The sequence below is a fragment of the Dipodomys spectabilis genome, unplaced genomic scaffold, assembly GCF_019054845.1.
Source record: "Dipodomys spectabilis isolate Male_0828 unplaced genomic scaffold, ASM1905484v1 ptg000006l, whole genome shotgun sequence".
In the NCBI taxonomy this organism is placed as follows: domain Eukaryota; kingdom Metazoa; phylum Chordata; class Mammalia; order Rodentia; family Heteromyidae; genus Dipodomys; species Dipodomys spectabilis.
In genome coordinates this window covers 19,179,451-19,203,648 of record NW_024870683.1, presented here as the reverse complement: position 1 = coordinate 19,203,648, position 24,198 = coordinate 19,179,451, and the positions used below count along the sequence as shown (strand labels likewise).

General features: G+C 40.7%; 1 protein-coding gene across 1 annotated transcript in view; it reads right to left on the bottom strand.

The window, feature by feature from the left end:
• The window catches only part of Palm2akap2 (PALM2 and AKAP2 fusion), a 295,986-nt gene that overhangs the window by 214,620 nt on the left and 57,168 nt on the right, over nucleotides 1-24,198 (bottom strand). Inside the window, exons 2-3 of the mRNA XM_042695250.1 lie at nucleotides 14,669-14,749; nucleotides 7,111-7,241 (exon numbers count right to left, since the gene is read on the bottom strand). Coding sequence (XP_042551184.1) covers nucleotides 7,111-7,241; nucleotides 14,669-14,749 — 212 coding nt within the window. The remainder of the gene's footprint in view (nucleotides 1-7,110; nucleotides 7,242-14,668; nucleotides 14,750-24,198) is intronic.

Genomic DNA, 24,198 nt, shown 5'->3' with positions numbered 1-24,198 from the left:
TCCCAATCTGGCCTCATCTAATGATGTTTGTGTACATTGGCTCCATCTCAATGATAGTTCACATCCCAGCCCAATCTTTGCAGATCATTTTCCATGAGCCTGAATTTCCTTCCAGTTCACTAAAACATTTTCAATTAACTGAACTGAAGTCAGTAGCGCATTTTGGTTTTTGGTGTTTTTTGTTTTTGTTTTTGGAGGGGAGAGGGTTGAATCCATCAGTTTTTCAAAGATTCAGGTATTAATCAGGTATTAATGTAAAAAAACCTTAGCCAGGTGCTGGTGATTCATGCCTGTAATTCCAACTACTCAGGAGGCTGAGATCTGAGGGTTGAAGTTCAAAGTCAGCTGAGGCACAGAAGTCTGTGAAACTCTTTTCTCCCATTAACTACTAGAAAGCCAGAAGTGGAGCTGTGGCTCAAAGCGGTAAAACAGTAGCCTTAAGCAAAAAGAGCTCAGGGACAGTGCTCAAGCCCTGAGTTCAAGCCCTATGACCGACTCATCCCCCACCCCCCCCCCCAAAAAAAAATCTAGGTAGGGACCAGGTATCGAAGGCTCATGCCTATAATCCTAGCAACTCAGGCGGCTGACATCTGAAGATTGCAGTTCAAAGCCAGCCCGGGCAAGAAAGTCCATGTGTCTCTTATCTCCAATTAACAAAAAAGAAAAGAAAAGAAAGAAAAAAAGAAAGGAAGGAAGGAAAGAAAGAGAGAGAGAAAGAGAGAGAGAAGAAAAAGAAAAGAAAAGAAAAAGCTGGAAGTGAAGCTGTGGCTCAAGTGGTAGAGTTCTGGCCTTGAGCAGAAAAGCTCAGCGATGAATGACATCCAGGCCCTGAGTTCAAGTTAGCTCATGAGTTCTAGCTCTAGGACCAGAAGAAAGAAAGAGAGAAAGAAAGAAAAAAGAAAGAAAGAAAGGAAGGAAGGAAGGAAGGAAGGAAGGAAGGAAGGAAGGAAGGAAGGAAGGAAGGTAGGAAGGAAGGAAAGTAGGAAGGAAGGAAGGAAGGAAAGAAAGAAAGAAAGAAAGAAAGAAAGAAAGAAAGAAAGAAAGAAAGAAAGAAAGAAAGAAAGAAAGAAAGAGAAAGGAACACAAGGCCTCACTTATAACAGACAACTGCTTTACACTGCGCTATAGTCGCAGCCCTGAGCTCTTTCCTCCTTCCTTCCTTTTCTCCCTCTTCCCTTCCCTTTCTCCCTTTCTCTTTTTGCCTTCCCTTCCTTCTTTCCTTACTCTCCTTTTTTCTGTATTTTTTTTTTTTTTTTTTTTTAGTCAGTCACATCAAATAGCCAAGTCTGTCCTTGAATTTGTAATCCTCTTGTCTTAGCCTCCCAAGTACTGGCATTTTACTAGGCATATGCCACCATGACCAGCCTGAGTGCAGTTATTTGACGTGTGGAATAACTGTTGGACATCCACTCGGCAGTGGCAAAGATGCACAGCTGGCTATGAGGGAAGCTGGAGAGGAAAAACTGGGATAAGAGAATGTTTATATTTCAGAAGCCCTGAGAACAGATGACTTCGTTCAGAAAGAATGTGAGAAATGGGAGCAAAGAGTGTCAAGAATAGAACTTCAAACACCCAAAATTTCAAATGTAGAAAGAGAAGAGAGATGATCAGGGACAACATGATTTCAAGTAAACCAAGAAAATGTGTTTCATGAAGAAACAGATAGTGCTCAGCAATTTCAACTGCTCTTCAAAAGGAAACTAAGCAGTAAAAAGTCTCCAGTGCACTTACCACTAACCTGCCAGGGCTGACTTGGGTCAGTGAGGAGCAGGACAGTAAGGGTAGTTGCAGATGTTGAGCATGACCAACAGCTCCAAAAAGTGTGGGGTAAAGGGGAAGGATGGTTAATGAATCCCAAGTAAGGGTCTGAGGTGAGTATTCTAAGAGTGGTAAGCGATAGCTCTTTACTTGGCTGCAAAACTCACTTACCATAATGTAATGTAATGTAATGTAATATAATGCATGCTTACACCTGATGATTCTAGTCTTTTGATTTGAGCCTCTTAATAACATAGAAAATTAAGTGAATTCCGCTCTTCACCAGAGATCAACAGAAGCACTGTGAGCATCTCAGCTCACTCATATCTTGCTGTTTTGTTTTGTTTTTGTTAGTCTTTTTAAAAAGCTACCTGGCCCTCTATGGTTAGCACACTATAACGTCAATATTTTATTCAATGAATATTTGATGTGACATATTTTAGAACTGACAGCTGCTTCGGTGAATGAATCATCTCTGTTATGATTAATCAGCTACTTACACATTGCATCTTTTGTTTCCTGAGAACCAAAACCACATCCTTCCACAACTCCACCGAGATGTCTCTGATACATTTGTTCAGAGAAAAGCTCTTTGGCCAACTTTTCAAACTAAGAGAAACTCAGATGACCAAAACTGGAAGATTTCAAGAGACAATCCCACTGAAGAAATAAGGACTTGGGAACTGGTGACCATGAGATTGTTCAAGGTCACAGAGGAAATCGTCAGTGGAGCTGGAATGCATACCTAGCTTTGTGACAGCTCATTGCATTTGCATTTAACACTCCGTGGGATCTCTCATAAACACAGATGACAATTCGAACAGGTGAAGTATGAGGCTAAATTTTCCCCATATTTCTCACCAAACAAAAAAGTTAAGAACATTACGTATTAAGCCCTTGAATAATACACACGAAGGGACAAAGAGAATCTGAAGTGGAAAAGAATCACAAGGCAAGCAACAAGCCCACCCCCCTTTTTTTTGACTGGAGAAGATAGGAGATAAACAAGGGTCATATGTTTCTAACTCCCTGCTCTCCAAGAGCATCAGTGTGAGGCTTTGTGAGGTCCTGGGATGACATGGATGATGGCTGGCCCTGGCATCAAGCCAGAAACAACGTACAAGGCTTTCTCAGCAGAGCAGAGAGAAAGAATGAGAGGGAAAGAGAGAAAGACTTATGAATAGATTTTGCTTTCAACTATGCTGATCCTCATTTCCAGCAAGCCAAAATAAAATTCTTGACACTATGCAGAGAAGAATGCACAAAATTAATGATCATTGACCCACGTGGTAGTGATGAGATTCTCTCTTTCCTTTCCATCCAATTCAATGTCATCACTTAAGGCAGTAATGCTTTTCATTTCAGTCAGAAGACTTAGAAAAATTGTAGCCAGCTTTTCCCGTATCAGTTTTAGCCTGATAAGGGAGGCTACTTCTAACCAGTAGAAGCTGGTCTCCACTGGTCTCCATTATGGGGACTATGAAGAAACTTTCTAATTTCTTAGTGCCAAAAGGCAAGGCTCTGAATGGGTCTGAAATCAAGCGTCAGGGCTGTCCTTGATCTTGTATCTATTACTCATATTCTTATCAACACTATTTATTTCTCACTCTCCTTTTGCAGGGGTTAATTATTAAAATGGGATTTCATCTAAAATCTATGCTTTATTTTCTTTCCATTTACAGCATTCTTTAATCAGCACACAAAAAATTCCAAACCTCTTTATTTGGGTCAATGAATCCACATTTATAGAATAAGGCATGGAAATTCTCATTTTTTTTTAAAGCATCCCAAGTGACAAAAATGTCCAAGATTAATATTCTAGTGACAGTTTCTCTCTCTTTTTTCCTTCCCTTCTTGGGCTGTTCTAGGAAATCTAAGCAACACGAACAACAGTCCTGGAAGGAAGACAAGAATTCTTCACACCAAACCACCTCTAATCATATTAAGTAAGATTTTGGAAGACAAAATGTCTATAAACTTGTAATTTCTTATACAGCAAGTTGCTCTATAAAGACTTCTAGAATTAGAAAGTGATTGTGTCCTTTCTTCTTAAAGAGGTCTAGGGAAACAGATCTATGCAAATGTATATGCTTTAGTTGAAGTCTGTATCATTTTTAGACATAAAGAATTAAGACACAACCTAAATTCTAGCTACACTTGACATTTTACGTTAGGTTGCTACCACCATCTCTTTTTCTGAACAAAATGACTCAAAACTTTCCCTCAGTCTTGTAGGAATTGTTCCCTTTGACTTCTCCTCTTTCTTCTTCCTTTAATTGCTTCAAACTACTATTAGTTCAGGTTACGTCTATCCTAATAATATAGTTCACACTTTGAAAACTGTTTATGTACCTCTTTAGCAGAATCTAATGTATTGCTAGGGCGTGACTTAGACCAGTGAGCCCGAAAGTTAAAAAATGTACAGATTGATGTTTTGCTTCAAATATAGAAAGCTTCCTTTGGAATTCCTTTATTTAGTGGCTCTGTAGCATCCCATCTGCACATGGTTTCTGGGTCCTATTATATAAAGATGAGTTTCGCAATATGATCTTGGGAGTCACTAACATTCCTTCTCTAACTGTCTTTCTTTTCCTTCTGCACTGTTTTGTGCTTTTATTTGTCTCAGGCTGGTCAGTTTTCCTTAATGCTTGCAGTTTTTGTTTCAATAATCATGCTTCTGGAAGATTGAATTATTTGCTTATATTACCTTCTTCCCCCTTCCCCCTCTCTGATCTATGTTTTCCCCACTAAAAGTTGGCTGCCTATTTCCTCCTCTTGACTGTGAACTTGACCACTAACTTGCTTTATTTAGTTAATGGCTTTATGGGCAGTTCTGAGCTTCTGCCTCCTTTCTGCTCAGTCCTCTTGCTTGTCTGCTGTTGTCATAATGAGAAAAGAAAGCAGTCTGTTAGCTTGTTAGGGCAGAGAAAAAGATGAGCAGATGCATCAAACCTACAGCTTCCGGCCACTTAGCTGAGGGCAGCCAAAGCCAGCAGAGTCATGTAACCAAAGCCAGGGATTGTGTCAGGAGTCCCACAGCTGTTCTAATGGTACTCTGAGAAAGCTCAGCTCTTCCTGACCACAGGGAGGGTATTAGGGGATTGAGTGTCCTTTATGGGAAGAGGGAGAACAGCTCCTTTCTTCCCTTGGGATGGAAGCCTAAAATAGCAAGCCTAATCCAAAAATCTAAAATCTGGAAAAATTTGACCCAAGGCTATATGAGCACTAGCAGACACCCCAGGTGGAAAACTCCACACCTGCTTGCTGTAGGTTCAAGGCACACATATTACCTTTCATGCACAGTAAAAAATAATTACCTTCAGGCTACATGTATAAGAAATGTAAGTTTTGTATTTAGACATGGGTTCCATCCCCAAGATATCTCAGTATGTATGGGCAAATATTCCCTGTCCCCTCAAAATATGGATTCTATCCCAAGCATTTTGGAGAGGGGTTACTAAGCCTGCAGTAGAGAAGATGCAGCACAAGAGAAGCAGAAACTGGCTTCTAAGGTGAGAAAGAGGTCCTCCTTCAGAAGGACCTGAGGAGGAGTGGGTGCCCATGGTAGCGCTGCTCACAGAGAGCAGCCCAGGGAATACAGCTCATTCCCAGCCCACACCCAGTACCCGGGTGACCAACACCTGGTAGAACCATGATAGCAGCAGAAGAAACATCCCCGGAGTCTGAGCCTAACCATGACCCTTTTTCTTTCCTTCCTGAGTGGGTATCTAGCTCTTAAATAGGCCCAAGAGACTGCCTACATGCATGGCGTGTGCTCTTTACCCTCTTCACACAAAGATAAAAGGACTTTATTTTTCTGACTACGGTCATTCCTGTCTTCAGAATAAACCAGCCTCCTACCTCTCACATTTCATGCTAGTGATCAATTTAGCCCAAACTGGGTCTCCATTTAAGACTCTAACCTCTAGGTGTCATGGCTCAGCTTTTAAGGGAACAATGATCACCTCCTGGACCATAATAATAACATATCTGTACACAAGCCAAGGTGAAATAGGCAATTTGGTTAGAAGACCACAAGACAAATAGAAAAGGTCATAATAACTGGATCCTGTTTTCCAAATCTTCTTTTGGCCTTCTGTTTATAAGAGCTTCCTTGTGCACGCACATACATTCATACATGTATGTATATTTTATAACTGGCTTGTTACAGTTTAGTCTTTACTTTTATATTCTGAGAGTATATGCATAAACACATGCATATACATGATGTATATATACATATATGACTACAATCCCCGCCCCCCACAAATATCTTATTTGTTTGCTATAGAATAGTAGCAAAGTTTACCCAAGCTATCCTAACATCTTTTCTCAGGATATCAGGACCTAATCCAACTATGGGCACAGGGTGAAGGATGCTTTTGGGGTTTTAGTCAGCTGGTTGGTTCTTTAGTGACACAACCAAAGGCACTGAGGTACCTCGAGTTTTCATATATTTTGAGAATAAATGGTGAGTAGCAGTTTAGCTATTGATCTTTGCTTTCTTTCCCCCTTTCTAGATACAGGGTGTTACTATGTCTCCCAGGCTGCCCTCAAATGCTTTATTCTCCTGTTGCCTCAGTTTCTATTACCCTGGACAAACCTTTTCATCTTCACCATTCACCTCCAAGGAGATGAAGCATGGGAGGCCGGACACCTGGCAGGATTTGGGGGAATGGGTTGAAAGGGGTAGTCTTGGTTCTAAGTTATCTACACTCAGTACTGCATACTCTCAGTCCTACCTCTTGGATAGTTGTAGTTCTCAAGTGCAAACCTATGTTTTTTGCTCCTGGATGAGCCTGGCCAGCCAACAGCCCTAGGCAGGTTACTTGTCTTCCAGAATGAAATGGTCAGAAATGGTTGAGAACCAAAGAGGAAGCAAACCACTCTCTGAGCAGTGGAAGGAGACCATTGAAGGGTCATTTGTGCAACACAGGCAGGCAAACCTACCACTGGCTGCCCCTATGTACTCTTCATTTCAATCCTAAGACCCTTGGCTAGTTTCCTCATTTCAAACTGATCCCATGTAGCAAATCTGCAAACATCCATGACTGAGGCAGGAACAGCTAACATCCTGATCCAGAGGTTAATGAACTCAAAAAAGGGGCTCACAACACCTGAGGGGCCCGTGAACACATCCCTGTATTGTACTACAACCCAATACAATAAGAGTACTCTTGAGTAATAATCTGAGTTACATGGAAACGTCAAGTCATGCATATGTTGGTTTAGAAGGTAATATAATACCCGGGGAAAAGGTGACGGCATGGAGAAAAGGGACCCCTAGTGGAGAAGAGTGGTTACTGCATGGCACACTACAGCAACGATGTCCAAGGGCTGGAAATGACCTACCTCTGAATGTTATCCTCCAGTTGCTTGACTCTGAACTCATCCTCCTCAGACTGCCTTCTCCTGGCTTCTTCTTCCTCGGCAGTTCCTGCGGGCATTCCCTGCAGCAGCCATTTTTCCCGAAGCACTTTGGACTGTGGAAATGAGGGAAGACAAACAGACAAAATGATCCCTTTCAGTTTACACTAGAGCCTTTTGTTCTACCTCTCCTCTGCTTTGTCTGAATCTCTGTCTTCACTTAGTTTACTACTTCCCTCTGGCCCAGACTCTAGGGCCTCTCTAAAGAGATTTATTTCTATATTTTTAAATTCATTTACATGTTTATTTAGAACCTACAAACAAAATTCTGGCTCTAAAACAAATTCTAGCCCTTACATAATTATTACATTAGTCAGAAGACAGGATATCTTTTGTGCAGCACATAGATAAGCGAAGTGAGGGAGTGATAAAGGAAGGTGTTGCTCTATCTAGGGAGGGTCCACAAGGCCTCACGGGCAAGGTGATATTTGAGCAGGGACCCATAGGAAGTAAGGAACAAGTCAAGTGGTTATCTGGGTAAATGTGGCCCTCAGAAAGAAGTTGTTGGTGTTTGCCTTTCCTTTTTCTTTTTCTGGATTAAAAAAGTTATTATAGCCAGGTGCCCGTGGCTCACGCATGTAATCCTAGCTACTCAGGAGGCTGAGAACTGAGGATCACAATTTAAGGCCAGCACTGGCAGGAAAGTCTGTGAGACTCTCCAATTAACCACCAGAAAACCAGAAGTGGTGCTGTGGCTCAAATAGTAGAGCGCTTGCTTGTGCTAAAGAGCTCAGGGGCAGCACCCAGGCCTAGAGTTCAAGCCCTACCACTGACAAAAAAATGTTATTATAAAGGTGATGTACAGAGGGGTTACGGTTACATAAGTCAGGTAATGGGTATATTTCTTTTTGGACAGTGTTACCCTTCCCCTCACTCTCTCCCAGTGTCTTCCTCCTGTCCCTACCCACAAGTTGTTTGGTTGTTTTGTGTGTTTTAAAATTTTTTTTCCCACCTACAAGTTGCATAGTTCATTTTCAACATAGTGTCTACTGAGTACCACTGCTGCATTTGTTTACCCATTGTCCCTCCATTTCTGTGTCCCCCCCCCCATTACCCTCTCAAAAACAAGACAAAAAGAAAAGAAAGCAACAACAAAGGGAAAAAAAACCTCTTGTTTCCATTTCTTGGAATTCGTTTTGATAAATATTATTTTATATGATCAGAGGCACATAGGCATTATGCCTTTGTGTTCCTCCTCTAAGGAAAGCTATGAAAACAGCTCATCTGCCCTACAACTGGGGAATGGACCTGGAAGATGCCACATATATATATACAAGGGAATGTTATTCAGTCATAAAGAAGAACGAAATTGTGTAATTGGAAGGAAAATAGATGGACCTTTAAAGCATTATAGTAAGTAAAGTAAGCCAGACTCAGGACAAAGAACCCACATTGTCTCTCATACGTGGATGTTAGATCTAAAATATAAAAATATACATATAAGCACATACAGGATCATATGTATGTCTGTATATATATACAGGTGGGTGTGGCAGGGTGGAAAAGCTGGACATGAATCAGGATTGCAGGTGAGTCTCCAGTTTTGTTTTCTTTTTTAAAAAAATATGATCCAGCATTTATTATTTTTATAAAGTCCTACTTAGCAATCTTTTCACTTTGTAATTTTGCCCTTGGTATCAGACTTGGATAAGGAATCCTTACCCTCTCACTATAAAAAACATCCATCTGTGATTCATTCTTGTGCTTTTATGGTTTTACCTTTTACTCCAAGTCTCATTCACCTGTATATCTAGCTAACGCTAGCACTGGCTGTGTGGGGATGATAGTTAGAACCTGGCTAAATTCAAGTTTCTAAAAGAAAATGGGTTAAACTCAGGGGTGAGAAGCAATCATAATGTTTTATTTTCAATCATTCATTCCTGTTCCTTCCTTCCTCTTCCCCAGCGCCCCTTGTCATTTCCTCTCTTCTCTCACCCTGGTAAGATCCTGGTTCGGTTTTGAGATTTGTTACATGATTTGATTCACACAGAGAGAAGCCAACTGAAGACTTGTCAGCAAAGTGAAGTGTTGCTTTCCACTCAAGCCCTGCTTTCAGGGCTGTTGGGAAATGGGGTAAGAGGTAAAGTTCCCTTCCATGGCATCGTGCCTAACTGTTGAATATTTTAAAAACTGAAAAGTGGCTTTTTTTTGCATGTACTAATGACACAGAAAAGTCTAAAAGTAGTGATAAAGGTTCAAAATAGTAAGGGATACTGTAATGATATTTTTGTAGTAAGGTTCCTGAGACCTTCTGGCTACTCAGCAAACGACCTTGGCAAAGGACAAATTCAGCAAATGACAATAAATATTTCACAGGGTCACAAATCAGTCTGTGATCTTTTTGCCTTCAGTCCTCTCTAATGAAAAGACTGTGGTCCTTCCAATATAAGACCATTTTTGTTGCTTGGGCTTGGAGAAACTCTACTCAGGGCTCCCTGTTCATAAATAAGTAATTCAAAGGCAGTATTGGTATTGAAGATGTGATATTGACAGTTGGATTGTGACAGTGCTGACTGTGTCAGACAAACCTTGACAAATGTGGCAGTCCCTCAGGAACCCATGCAGCAATCCACACCAAGGGCAGACTCTGTACTGGGGCTCTGAACAGGCCAATAAAAGAGACAAATCTCTGGCCCTTCAAGTAAGGGGCAAAGGGAATATTAAGTTCAGCCTGGGCTGGGATTTATTCCTTTTAAATTCATATCATCATGAGTCCTACTGTAAAAACAATAAAAATAAATAATCATTCCCACAGACTAAGAAGCCAAGGCAATGTTTCAAAAGAAGAATGATGGCTCCTGCCTTATGAAATATTGCAATATATTGAAAAGCTATACAGATTAAATGAGACTTGTGCTGTCTCAGGAATGAGCATCTTAATGGGATAAAAAGAATCCAGAATATTAGACTTGAGTATAAGGGTGAATATATTTGTGAGAAAGATGACATGGAACTCAAGGAGGGGAAGAATGAATTAATATATCATATGGAGACAGTGGTAAACAGAAAAAACAAACTTATATTCCTACATCATGCTTTATAAAATTCTAGATGGGTCAAAGCTATACAGGGGAAATATTCAAGAATGACTTTAAAGTCAGAAATCACAACCTGAAATAATGCTGGATGTAACTGCATGAAAATTATGTTTTTTGTGTGTAGGAATGTAAAAGAGTCCACATACAAAAAAAGGAATAACGGATAATTAAAGGTTATCTGGATGCCAATGTTAATATAAATTCATTTTTATAAGATGATGCTAAGCGAGATGAAATCCAAGAATAAAAAATACATACAAATTCATTTTTTCCCACAGGATTATGAGACCTGTGAGCTGGGCTACATACCCCAAACTACAGAAATAAACATTACTGGGAGACAGTAGAGGAGCACAGAATCCAGGGGCTATTTCTGGATGGTAAGAATCAGTTGGTACTTTTATTTCTGGTCTCATATTTTAAATGTAGTTTTTGTAATGACCATCTTTCCTTTTATAATAAGTAAAAACAATGTGGTTATCACAGTTGTTTATTAGTCCCACTTGTATAATTTTTCATTATTTAATTACTAAATATAGCTAGGCATCTTCTAAAAGGAAATCTGAGTTTACTAGAACTAGGAACTCGAATAGCTAAAGGCCCCCTAACTCACTGGGAGATAGCAATTCGTATTTCAGCATTTCATACTTGAACTTTTCATTGCATTGAAGAATTGGCTCGCAGTTCCAATACAATGACATTTCATCAGTGGAGTTACTGTGTATTACTACACATAGCCATGAGCAAGAATATTAAGCATGCATATGCCAGAACCATTGGCTTGCATTCTGTTTATTTGCTAGGACAACAGACTAGTGAATCTGTCTAAATAATTGATATCTCATTGCATGAAATAAACCTCTCCAGGTTACTGAGTATGTAAGATATATAAAATATAGATATGCAATTTGGGAATTGCACAGAGAATATGAGAATTATGTCTTAATAAATATGAAACTTAACTCTAATATCTTCCCATTTATTTTTACACCGGGAACATTGGTTTTCTTCAAGAGCATCCAGGATCTTGTAAATTAGTGAAATAAATACCAATTACGGACACATTTTTCTAACATTTCCTACTTCGGGTGCCTTCCATCATCCCAGTGACCTGTCTCCATGTGTGCTAAATTAGCTGGAGTTCATGCAAGTATACTGAGAGAAAGAGGCACAGGGATGGTGGCATCTTCCCAGACAAATTAATCAAAAGGTTATGCTTTGTTTCAAGAGAATGGTGCCCTGGGAAGAGCCAGTGTCTGCCTGAACAGTCAGCCGTAGGGTTCATCCTGGGCTCCCTCACCTGCACTCTCCTTGGCTCTCACCTCTGGAATTTGCTTCCTGGGAGAAGATCAGGTAGCTTGTGGTTATATTGAGAGTTTCTATTAAAGTACCTGACTCATGTTGGGTATCATAACAATTTTAAAACCAGTGACTGTTACTGAGGATGGCAAATCAGCTATGCCACTAGGGGAAAGCTGACAGCTGTCATCAGAAGCTCGCAGTGGAGAAAGCACACAATCTTGATGAATGTACTCACACCTAGGTGGGAGGCCACTAAGCTGGAAACTGAATGATCCCAAGGAGGAAGACTCACATGAGGCTAGCATAGTCAACAATTGGTTTGAAGTGGGACACCGTCCCATCTGGTGCCTGACTGATCATAGCCTTCAATTACATACTCTCTTCCTTATATGGAAATAAGGGGGATGATGGACTCAGAACAAAAAGAGGCAGAATCATGAGCAAAGTTTCACCTGAGTCTAAGGGAGGCTCAGTGATTCTCTTGCCCCCCCCCCCCCCCCACTGACTCTACCTCCCAGAACTTGGCAAGGGGTATACGTGTCTTTCTCCAGGTGGTACCAGATAACACACTGCTACCTTTGCAGCCTTTCAGCATTCCTGTTCATGTTAAAGACCAACACTTCAGCCTCATTCTTTCCACACAAGCCTTTCTCTGAGAGAGGAAAATACAATGCTTTGGTCTCCACTTACTAAATTATAATCCCTTCCAGTCTTCCCCACACAATTACAGCAAAATGACCTTGGTGAAAGTGTTGGGTATATCTTTACATAGCCAAGTGTGGAGAGCACAACTTCTTTCCCTTGTTGCTAAATCCATACAGAACTTCATTGTTTCTGCATGCAAAACAAAGTCATTTTTACTTTTGTTTCTGCTAATAAGATGGATGGATGGATAGATGGATTGACAGATGACAAGAGAATTGATAGGCTGGTCACTGTTGAATCCCACCTGTAAACCTAGCTATTTAAGAGTCTAAAACCTAGGGCTGGGAAGTTGGCTCAGTGGTAGAGTGCTTGCCTCACGTGCATGAGGCCCTGGGTTTGATTTCTCAGCACCACATAAGCAGAAAAAGCCGGGAGTGGTGCTGTGGCTCAAGTGGTAGGGCGCTAGCCTTGAGCTGAAGAGCTGAGGGACAGTGCCCAGTCCCAGAGTTCAGGCCATATGACCGACAAAAAACAAACAAACAAACAAACAAAAACCTGAGGACAGTGATTCAAAGCCAGCCCAGGCAAGGAAGTCCAAGAGATTCTTATCTTCAATTAACTATAAAAAAAAAATGGAAGCAGATCTGTGGGACTGGGAAGTAGATGAGTGCCAGCCTTGAGCAAAAAGCTAAATGACAGAGTTCAGGTCCTAATTAAGCCCGATTTCATCATACACACACACACACACACACACACACACACACACACACACACACACACACACACACACACACACACACACACACACACACACACACACACACACACACACACACACACACACACACACACACACACACCAGGATAGATGGCATATGAACAGAACAGAACAGAATGCAAACAGCAGCAGCAAATGTGTCTCTACTATCTTATTTGGCATCCAGAATGATGAAAAGTAGGACAAGCTGGACTTAGTCTTCTGACATACGTTCAACTGTCTGACTTGGGATCCAAGGAACGTAAAAGCTAAGAGCTACAGAGAGGTTAAGGAAGAGAGGCTCTCTTTCTTGTTCATTTCTCTTATTAAAAACATCATCCTTCCACCACAAATTCACTGAGGTTTTAATGTGTTGTTGTCTAAAGCTTGTCCCAATTGAGCTTGAGTGATTCACTTGATTCTGTTAGTGTTTTTAAGGCCCACTCTGAAAGCAGAGGTTACTAATTTTAGTTGCAATCCTCCTTCAGAAATGTTGTCAGGAAAAGAGTAACGACATATGGACAATAATGCAGCCTCCTACAAAGAAGAGTTTGAAAAATCTGCAAAGGGATATATGTAAATACAAAGAAATAAAGAATAGTCTCAGTATCACACTATTTTCCCCCCTTTAAACACATTTCCCAGGTTAAAGTGCAGGGTAAACTGATAGGCATGCTGAGCAGATATAGGTCATGGTGTTCTTTATCGTCATGAGCTAATTTGCTCAGGATTCACGTTTGTTTGAGGATTTGCTCAGCATAACCTGATTTTCTAGATAAGAATAGGAAATGAGACCATACAGGTCTCACCTAGTTTAAAAGAATCCAAATCATTCATACCTGAGATTCACTATCCTGAGAATCAGCACTACCTTCTCAACCTGCCCTGAGAGCCAATCAATTGCAGACATGCAGGGTCACAGTAACTTGATGTGGACAGCACATTTCCTTTTTTAAAAAGAAGCCCAGGGGCAGTCAAAGGTGAGCAGCGATTCCCAGGTGGCCATGGAACATGGTCACGTTACTCTCTCAACATGCAGAAAGCAACACTCAGCCACTACTAGAGTCCTCGTGACAGTGACAGAGCTTTCTCTTGGGCTCTAATCAATTACAATGCTTAAGTGCATTCTGTTTAAAGGGGGAAAAACTCAGAGCTCTATGTTTTTCTTATGGCACAATGGACACTCCAGCAAATCAAATCATTTAAAAGCCATCTTTGACCAAACTGCTTGTTCTAACAGAACACTAAAATAGCTGAAGTAGGAAAGAAAAAAAAAAGATGATTGGTAATACGTAGTGTTAATTCTTTTATCAGATTGTGCTGTTTTTCTCTCCCTTTTCTCCACACATCAACAATGATACTAATAGTTTTCATTGTTAAAAAGTACATTATGTGAAGTGCATCTTTTGGTACCCAGAGAAAACAGCCCGGGCTGCTGGGCGTAGTCTCGGTCGGTTTCTATATATAATTACCACATTTCACCGCACACCCCAGCCATACCCATCCACATGCACACTGTCATCTCATGCTTGCAGAAATCAGAACGCTGTCAGGATGCCTGGAATCTGAGAAATCCGCCAGAAAAGCTCAGCGCTGGTTTCCTGATTGAATGAACTAGCGGGTTCAATCGGACGCAGCGTCTTCGCAGCAGGGCAGGCAGACTCTGCCCGGCTCTCCAGGGTGTGATCTGCATGGTTAATCATGGTAGTGGGTTCATGGCATCATGGGAGCAGCGTCTTACCTTGGAATGCTGGAGCAGCAGTACCTGCTCGTCAAGCTGTTGTCGCTTGCCTTCTATTTCTGTCTGTCTCTTTCTTTTTTCCTTGAAAAGAAAAGAGAGAAAGGCTGTCAGAGTGGGTGGGTGTTGGCTCTGGGAATGTGAAGGCAGGGAGCAGGAGAAGCAGCTCACATCTGTGCAGACACTTCCAGAGAAGGCTGGCCATACACGCAGCATCACCTGCCCCACTGTTGCTGGGCGTGGAGCAAGCAGCGGGATTCTAACATGTCTGCAGTGGGCTTGACGAGTGGGAGAAAGTCTCCTCACTCAGCCGGGCTGCAACATTTAATCCAGAAGAAAAGGCGGCAGGCACACACACACACACACACACACACACACACACACACACACACACACACACACAGCCTTGTGCTATGCAGTATTAATTTGGAGACAAAGAATAAAAATGTCTCAATCCAAAAGACAGAGATGGTTGCAAATTGAAAATGAGATAGAATAAAACTGTGTGTGTGTGTGTGTTAGGAATTCTACATTTTATCAAAATCACACATATCTATATATAGATAATATGATGTAATTTCAAATTCAGTAGGGCAAATCATCTAGTTCTAGATACTAAACAATAGAAATAAGAGGAGTGGTCTTTGCTTAAGAAAAAAAAAAGCTATGTGGGAAGTTGAGATCTGAGGATGGCAGTTCAAAGCCAGCTGAGGCAGGAAAGTCTGAGAGACTCTTATCTCCAGTTTACCACCAGGAAACCAGAAGTGGCACTGTGGCTCAAATTGGCAGAGTGCTAGCCTTGAGCAAAAGGAGCTCAGAGATAGCACCTAGGCCCTGAATTCAAGCCCCATGACTGATTTAAAAAAAGAGTCCTGGGGCCAGATATCAGTGGCTTGTACCTGTAATCCTAGCTACTCAGGAGGAACAGCTCAAAGCTAGCCTGGGCAGAAAGTCTGTCAAACTCTTATCTCCAATTAACAACCCAAAAGCCCAAAGTGGAGCTGACTCAAGTGGTAGAGTGCTAGCCTTGGGTGAAAAAGCTAAAGGACAGGACCCAGGCCTGAGCTCAAGCTCTGCCCTTAACCCCATGTCCACCCCGCCTCCCTGCCTAAAAAATGCTTTGGGGGAAAGCATTTCATGTGGGTAAGGCTCTGTAAGGCTTGGTGAACACCAAATCTAAAATCTGTCTACCTGCTTCTAACTCCTAGCCCTACCACCTGCTACAGGTGTGCCATATGGTCACTCTTCTGCATAAAATATGTGTGTGTGTGTGTGTGTGTGTGTGTGTGTGTGTGTGTGTGTGTGTGTGTGTGTGTGTGTATGGAGGGGGAGACACTGGGGCTGAAACTTAGGGCCTCCCATTCTTGCTTGGCTTTTTTATTCAAGGCTGGCAGTCTAACCACTAGAGCCATACCTCAGCTTCAACTTTTGCTAGTTAATTAAAGATTAGGCTCTCATGGACTTTTCTGCCCATGATGGCTTTGAACCTCAGACTCCTGCATAGGCTAGGATTAGAGGCACTGAGCCACCAGCACCTGTCTTGTGAAATACTTTCAATCTCTATAAATATGATTGGGATGTGTGTTAAATGAGATGACACATACTAAGGGCTCAGAACAATGCCTGGCACACAGGAAGCACTCAATTGCTTTTTTTTACTATTATTCTTCAAGGCATCTGTTTACTTCTACCTAATACCAAGGGACTGGTTTAGAAGGGATGTATTTCCCTTTTACTTCCCTTTAGAATGTGCTTTCATATTTCTCTTCAACTTCATCATAGAAATGTTGTTCATAAGAATGCAAAGGCCTGGTACTTAGTAGACTCTATTGAAAATGAACTATAAACTGTGGTAGGTGGAGACAGGAGAGAAAAGCTGGGAGAGGATAAAGGAAGGGTGACATTTCTCAAAAAGAAATGAAGAAATGTCTCTTCATCTGATTTTATGGAACTGTAAGCCCTCTGTATATCACCTTTATAATAATTTGAAATGCAGGAAAAAAAGAATGCAAAAGTCTGCCTTTACTACGGTAGCTCTGTTCCCAATGCACAGAATGGGATCATTTTCTTTACTTACAAATGGAGGGAGAAACTTGTTAGGCAAGACATCATGACATTTTACAACACAACAGCCAAATCCTGGTGAACACAACAATTCAGACTCCTGGCTACCCTGCCCAGTGTAACAGAAGCTTGATTTTATGTAGGGCTGTATTTCTGGCCATGTGCTTGTACCACTGCTGTTCAGATCGGTGCAACACCATTCATGATATAATCAAGGTTTTCCATACATATTGCATGCTTTAAGTTATATGAGCTCATAACCAGGTGTGGTGGCTCAATCTATAACCTAGTGGTTAAACTACATAATGACAATGGCAGTAAAAGCCACAGTGCTAACATAACTGGCTTTCTGTGTCTTTGTGTTTTCTATCCACATGTCCAAGCAACTAGAGAATATTTGGAAAAAAATGTGTGCTTGTATTCAAGGTGGTATAGTGTAATAACTACTTATGTAACATTTATACTGAATTAGGCATTAAAAATAATCTAGAACATTGACAAGAAGCATTTTTTCAAGCTGACGTGTTGAACTGGAACCCCTTTGTATAAGTACTTCAAGCTAATTTTTAAGAGTCATTTAGAGACAAATTAAAGGAGTCAGGGAGAATGTGTATAGGTTATATGCAAATACTACTGCTATTTATACCAGGGACTTGAGCATCCGTGGATTTGGGTATCCAGGAGATCTTGGACTCACTCCCTCTTGAATACTAAGGGGCAACTATAACAATAATAGCAACAAAATTTATTAATGTGTCAGGAATCATTATAAAAACTTCCTTTCCATTTTCACTTAATCCTTAGAACATTTTTGAGGTATGTACCTGTTATTTTCTCCACTTCACTGAAGAATACAAATAAAATTTAGTGATATGTGAAGTGGCCAGAGTCAGGACTTAAGAAGTTGAAAGACCTTAAGAACACTTTACCATGAGCAAGACATTCTGGTGTCAAATCCTTCCTCCCTGAAATAGGAGGCCTGTGACAAAATTTTGAGCATTTCCCACTTTCAAACAAAAACAGGGTCATGGCTATGCTAGAAACTTCAACAATACCTAGCGAAGTGCACTATATTCATTTACTTAATCTCTGTAGGAGACACTTCCAGGGTCGAACGATCTCTAGTTGTGGAGGTGGGAGGGAAGGGATAGTAGGGGAAAAACAAAGGAGGAGGCAACAATGCTTGGTAAGAAATGTACTCATTACCTTGCTCATGTAACTGTAACCCCTCTGTACAGTATTTTCACAATAAAAAACTTATTTAAAAAAAGAGAACAAAGTATTTCTCTCCTATGAGAAGGTTTTGTTGCAGACAGGTAGCAGCTGGGAAGGAGGCCAAATAACCTAGAATAGAGGAGACTCTCCAAATTTGGGTGATGTGAGTATTCCAATACACCTCCCTAAAGTCAGATGCGAGGAAGAATACAGATAGAGAGCTCTGTGAGCTGTCTCAGGGAGGTATGTGAGGCAGAGGGGATGGACCTCAGTAGGGAAGCACATGGATACTGGGGGTCTCACCAGAGGTGGTGCTGATCTCAGAGCTGCAGCCCATGGGACAGAGAGGCCATCGGACAGCAGAGAAGCTACGACACAAAAGTGTGTCCAACAGCAGAAAGAGAACACAGTGGTGTAGCCTCTACACACACACACACACAAAGGAATACAAACTCCCACCAACGAGCAAAATTCCATACTGAGCCATAAACATCATAAACGTATTTTCTTACTTTTGCCAATCATCTGTTTGTTTCTTAGATGCCAACACCTGTGGAATACTGCTGATACATCATTTTTTAGTACAGAAAAGTACAATATATGTGTACCTACATATAAATCATAATATATCCCTACCTTGATCAACACAGTTAGAATTGAGACATGCAAATAAAAGCGTTAAATGCACATAGTAAAAAAATGTACCCCCAAAACAAAAGGAGCATTTGGATCTCCTCATTCCTGTTAGCTTTGTTCCTTTAGGCAAAAAATTCTGTTGCTTCCCACCAGGAAGTAAAATGAACGCAAATGCAAGATCTTTTATATTTAATATAAAAGACCTGATCTTTATAGTTGGCTGTCTCTGCTTAGAGTGATGCGCCTGAGGGAATTTCCTTCCCCAGCACATGGAGTCCCACCCAATTTTTGTAACTGGTCCACAGATACACCTTAATTTATCTTGGTACTCAGTGGTGGACTGATTACTTAGTAGGCTCCAAGTGTTTTGCTTGTTATTATAAACAGAGATGTCTGAAAGCTCCTCTATGTCCATCTTAGACATACCTTTGTGACTCCATTAACAGGAGTAGGTTTCAAATAGAACTGTTAAGCTTTAAGAGTAACAAATTACCTTCCCTAAAAACATTTTCTTTGTGTTTTAAAAAAAATTGATATATTTTTATTATTAAGATGCTGTACAGAGGGGTAACAGTTACATGAATAATATGTATATTTCCTACTGAGCATTGTTTTCCTATCCTTTGTTTTCTCCCTATCATCCCTACTTTCCCTCCTCCCCACCCCCGGCTCCTCTCCCCCTCCAAGTTGTAAAGTTCGTTTTCAACATAGTGTCTTGTACATCTCATTGTCACAATGGGTCAACCTGTATCCTTATTTCAGCATTTTGTTATTTCCCTTCCCCTCCAAATTAGAAAAATGTATATACAGAGGGCACTGGAATCACTCAGGTGCTGAGTTCAAGCCTTACAACCAACCAAAAAAAAAAAAAGAAACACAATCAATTGATAAGTTGTGACTGTTTTTACCCTTGTTAGCACTATCTTTATGGCCCAATGGGGGTCTTAAAAGAAAATATATACCTGCAAAATATATAACTGCAATGCTCTCAAAATAAACTTGGATAATGTATTCTTTTTTTTATTGTGAAAATACCATACAGAGGGGTTACAATTACATGGGCAAGGTAATGAGTACATTTCTTATCAAGCATTGCTGCCTCCTCCTTTGTTTCCCCTTCCCACCCTTTCCCATCTCCTACCCCCCATGGATAATGTATTCTTATCACAGTCTCTTGTTCTGACTCTTAGGTTAAAAAGATAATTTATGTTAAAAATGATTTGTTACTTTATGAACAGAAGTCTTAAGTTTATGACAACTTTAAGAACAGAAGTTGATTCCATTTCCAGAGTCATCATCAGATCTGTATCTTTCTTTAGTGTACTCTTAATGTTAGAATGCCTGCATAGACAAGCTGTTGTCTTTCATAGTATAAAATAAATTTCCATCTGCCAAAAATGTCCATCCAAATCCATCTAGAGGAACTCTGGCAATTTAAAAATAAAACCATGAGAAAATATAGTGACTATCTGGCTTTAAGATAAGAAAGGTTTATTTTGAAAAGCACAGAGAGAAATCTATGAGGTACAAAATGAATATACTTTGTTACCTAAAATTTGAAACTTTGATTTTTATGGTGCTAACGAAATGTAGTAATCAAAGGCAAGTGATAACTATGGGAAAAATATTTGTCGAAGGGCTAGGATCTTTAGTAAATAAAGAGCCCTTAAGTTGCAATATGATTTATAATAAGGCCACTTCAATGTTTTTAACAGAGAAATATAAAGTAAGTGCCAAGATGCCATTTTCATTTTCCCATTATGAAATATTTGGCAGAACAAGTAGGTATAAAAGACCCTCCCTTCAATCTCTGACAAAATTATAAGTAAGAGCTGCCTTTCTAGAAGACTATTTCTGAAGGTTTTGTTGACCTGATCAAATCATTTATTTGGAGATTACTTTCAGAATAATCAATGAATTACGTAAAAGAATATTCAACATAGGAATACACTCAACAACCATACCCCCCCAACCCCAAAATTAATACCAAATGGTTAGTTGAATAAGTTATCATAGTATAAATCACTCTATGCCTCCCTTTTCCATTTGGAATAAGTCAAATCAAGCCCATGATCAAGACCCACCATTCTCTTGCAGCTTATCTTGTTCACCTGTCCTCTTCTTCACTCCCCACGCAGGCCATACTGACCTTTCTTGTTACATTTCTTGAATGCCACATGCCTGTCTCAACTCTAGTGTCTGTACACTGCTGTTTCTTTAACTCCTGGTATTGTCATGTAGCTGACTTTCTGTCCCCTTCCTAGGGAGGCCTTTCTGAGCAAACGAATGTCAATTGCCTTCTCTTCTGCATCCCCGTATACCATTGTTTTATTTTCTTTATAGAACTCATCTCCACCTAAAATTTTCTCCTCTATGTCTTATTTGTTCATTGCCTGCTCCCATCAACAGAGTGCACACTCCAGAGAGCAGGGGCCGTATCTCATTCATGGCTGAACACTCATGTCTATAAACCGGCCTACCATACATGGGCCTGAATTGGTATTTTTTTTGATAAATGGGGGAATTAAAAATAATAAACAAAACACTATCAGTGAAAAAAAAACTTTTAAAAATTGGCTATAGACAAATCGCCTGGTGAACTTCATGACATTTTTGTTTTTCTCTTTTGTGGTGCTGGGGATCAAACCCAGGGACTCATACATACTAGGCAAGAGCTCTACCTCTGAGCTACATCTCAAGCCTACTAGTGCCCTTTTTTTTGGGGGGGGGTCCGGTCGTGGGGCCTGAACTCTGGGCCTGGGCTCTGTCCCTCAGCTCTTCAGCTCAAGGCTAGCGCTCTACCACTTGAGCCACAGCGCCACTTCTGGCTTTTTTCTTTTTGCTTATGTGGTGCTGAGGAATCGAACCCAGGGCCTCATGCATGCAAGGCAAGTGCTCTACCACTGAGCCACCTTCTCAGTCCACCAGTGCCCTTTTATAAAAAATAAAGTACATGTGCACACACATGCATCTAAGGACGTGATAGCACTGTAGTTCAGATTCTATGTAAATGCTAAATAGTAAAAGAGTCTATGTCAGAGTCTATATCTAAATGATAGGATTTTGAGTCCTGTCAACTCTTCTCTTTGTATGCTTCCATGTTGCTGCATAGTCCTTTATGATATTATAAGGAAATTTCCTTATGAAATATGCCATCTGTGACAAATAGGCTATGATGGGAAATTTATTATATCAGGCTGAGATTAAACAGTGGCCCTCTGTTCCCCTCCTTATTCACCCTGAACCTCAGCATCCTCTAAGAGGTAAGTGGAAGCCAAAAGAAGACAAAGCTGTTCTCAGGAGCCCTTGCATATTTTCTTATATAAGCCTAAATTAAAACATGTATTCTAGTTCAGACCTTCACTGATGACTGCTTGTCGTGAGCCCTTTCTCAGTATTGTTTCTTCCTGCCTTTCTCCTCTTTGGTCACAACCAAAGTCAAATGTAGTCCCCTGAGCAGAGGAAGGAGCTCTATCTAGTATCTTCGTGCTGGTGTTCTATCAGGGTTAGACAAAGGTGCTGATCCATGGATGAAAATTATCTTAGGACTTCAGATAAGGTGAAACAAGTAAGATTATAGTCCCAATGAGAATGTTCCAGTTAAATACTCCTGTTAAAATAAGGATCTGAGTTCAGATCCAGAAGAGTTCAGCTTTAGGTCAAGTGCAAATATGAAATAAGATTGGAAAAACTATACTGTATAATGCCCAGTGTTGGGTATAGTGAGGGAACATGGCTCTCTATTCCTTGCGGGTGGTGCTAGCATCCTTCTGGACAATGTGGGACCGTGTGTGAGGATGCATGCCAGCTGAACTAGAAATTCCCTTATGCTCCACGGGAACATTATGTTGTGAGCAATGCTTTCACTCAACTCTATGTCTACAGTATTACTTTTTAAGAAGGAAAAGAGGGGAGTTAAGCATTCAGCTATGGGTGCCTGCTGAAATAAACTATGAATACTTGCAACCTTATGAAGTCATTTTAAATGGTGCTTTAGAAGAATAAATGAAATAGATAATCATGTATTAAAATGTAACGAATATGGCTGGTATGATCTCATGATTTTTGTTTTGTTTTGCTTTTGTTTGAGAAAGGACTTTTCTGTGAAGCCGAGATTAACTTCAAGCTTATGTCCCTTCCAGCTTAGCCTTCCAAGTACTGGAATTACAAGCATGCATTGCTATGCTCATTTGTGGTATCATTGCCTACACTGGGTCATCTTTTATGCAATGGTTGTGGGTGTGTTTCCTGGAAAGAGTCACTACTTTGAAACATACAGTGAATGAAAGGAAGTCCTATCTAAGAAACTACATTTTGTTACCGAGCTGTGTTGCATCATTCTTTGGAGCTCTCTGCTGGAAAAGTAGACTCAAGTATCATTAATGTCTTTTTTATTGCATCCCCTGGTATTATAGTGGCAGGTCAGCTCCATATTTTACCCGTGTGAATGTAAAGGCCTTGTATCACTTCATGATGTATAGTAGTGACAGTGCTTTGTCAGAGCAGGTTTAGTTATGTTATTCTATACTATTTTTTTTCCAGATGGTGACTGAGAAACTACAAAAAAACTTTAATAGTGCCTAGTACCACACAGTAACAGGAAAGGAAGGAAGGAGGAAGGAAGGAAGGAAGGAAGGAAGGAAGGAAGGAAGGAAGGAAGGAAGGAAGGAAGGAAGGAAGGAAGGAAGGAAAGAAGGGAGGGAGGGAGGGAGGGAGGGAAAAAGGAAGGAAGGAAGGGAGAGAGGGAGGGAGGGAGGGAGGGAGGGAGGGAAAAAGGAAAGAAGGAAGGAAGGGAGAGGGGAAGAAAGAAGGGAGGAAGGGAAGAACGAAGGAAGGAAGGAAGGAAGGAAGGAAGGAAGGAAGGAAGGAAAGGAGGGAGGGAGGGAGGGAGAGAGGAAGGGAGGGAGGGAAGGGAGGGAGGGAAGGAGGAAGGTAGGCAGGTAAGCATGAAAAAGATTGGACTCTCTCTCTACTTGCATCCTACCCAACCTATTTCCTGCATTGTGATTAGGACATAGTTAACTCTCCCTGTGCCTCCCCACACCAATCTATTCCTATTTTTTACCCACATCTCTCCCTAACCCTAATAATTTCTGGTTTTCCAAATTCTTCTCTGCGGTTCGAAGTCCTTAAACATATAGTTGTTTGATGTTGAATAGATGTATCTGTTGAACTAGATTGTATCTGTAGACTATTGACTGTACAAATGCAAACTTTGGTTGATGGTTGCCTTAAGATAGTGTTCTAGCACAAAACTGGTGCAATCTTTATCTCAAATGGGCAGAGTAAGCCGGAAAAACACAAGAAAAATGGCAAATTCGGGTATCTCAATTCCCAATCTTGATAATCAGGGGTTAGAACAGATAATGAATAATCCAGAGGAGAGTTCCCAAATAGCTCTACAAACACTGCTGGCAAACATGATAAATGAGAAGTTTGACAACGTACAAAGGACTCTGTATGAGCGTGATAGGGAGAGAGAGGAGGCATCCCAGAAGTTTATACAGGAATATCATAAGCGTGAGGAAGCTACTCAAAAACTGATACAGGATTTGCGTGAACAACTTGAGAATACTCAAAGAGAAAGGGAGGAATGGCGTGAGCAGGCTGAGAACACT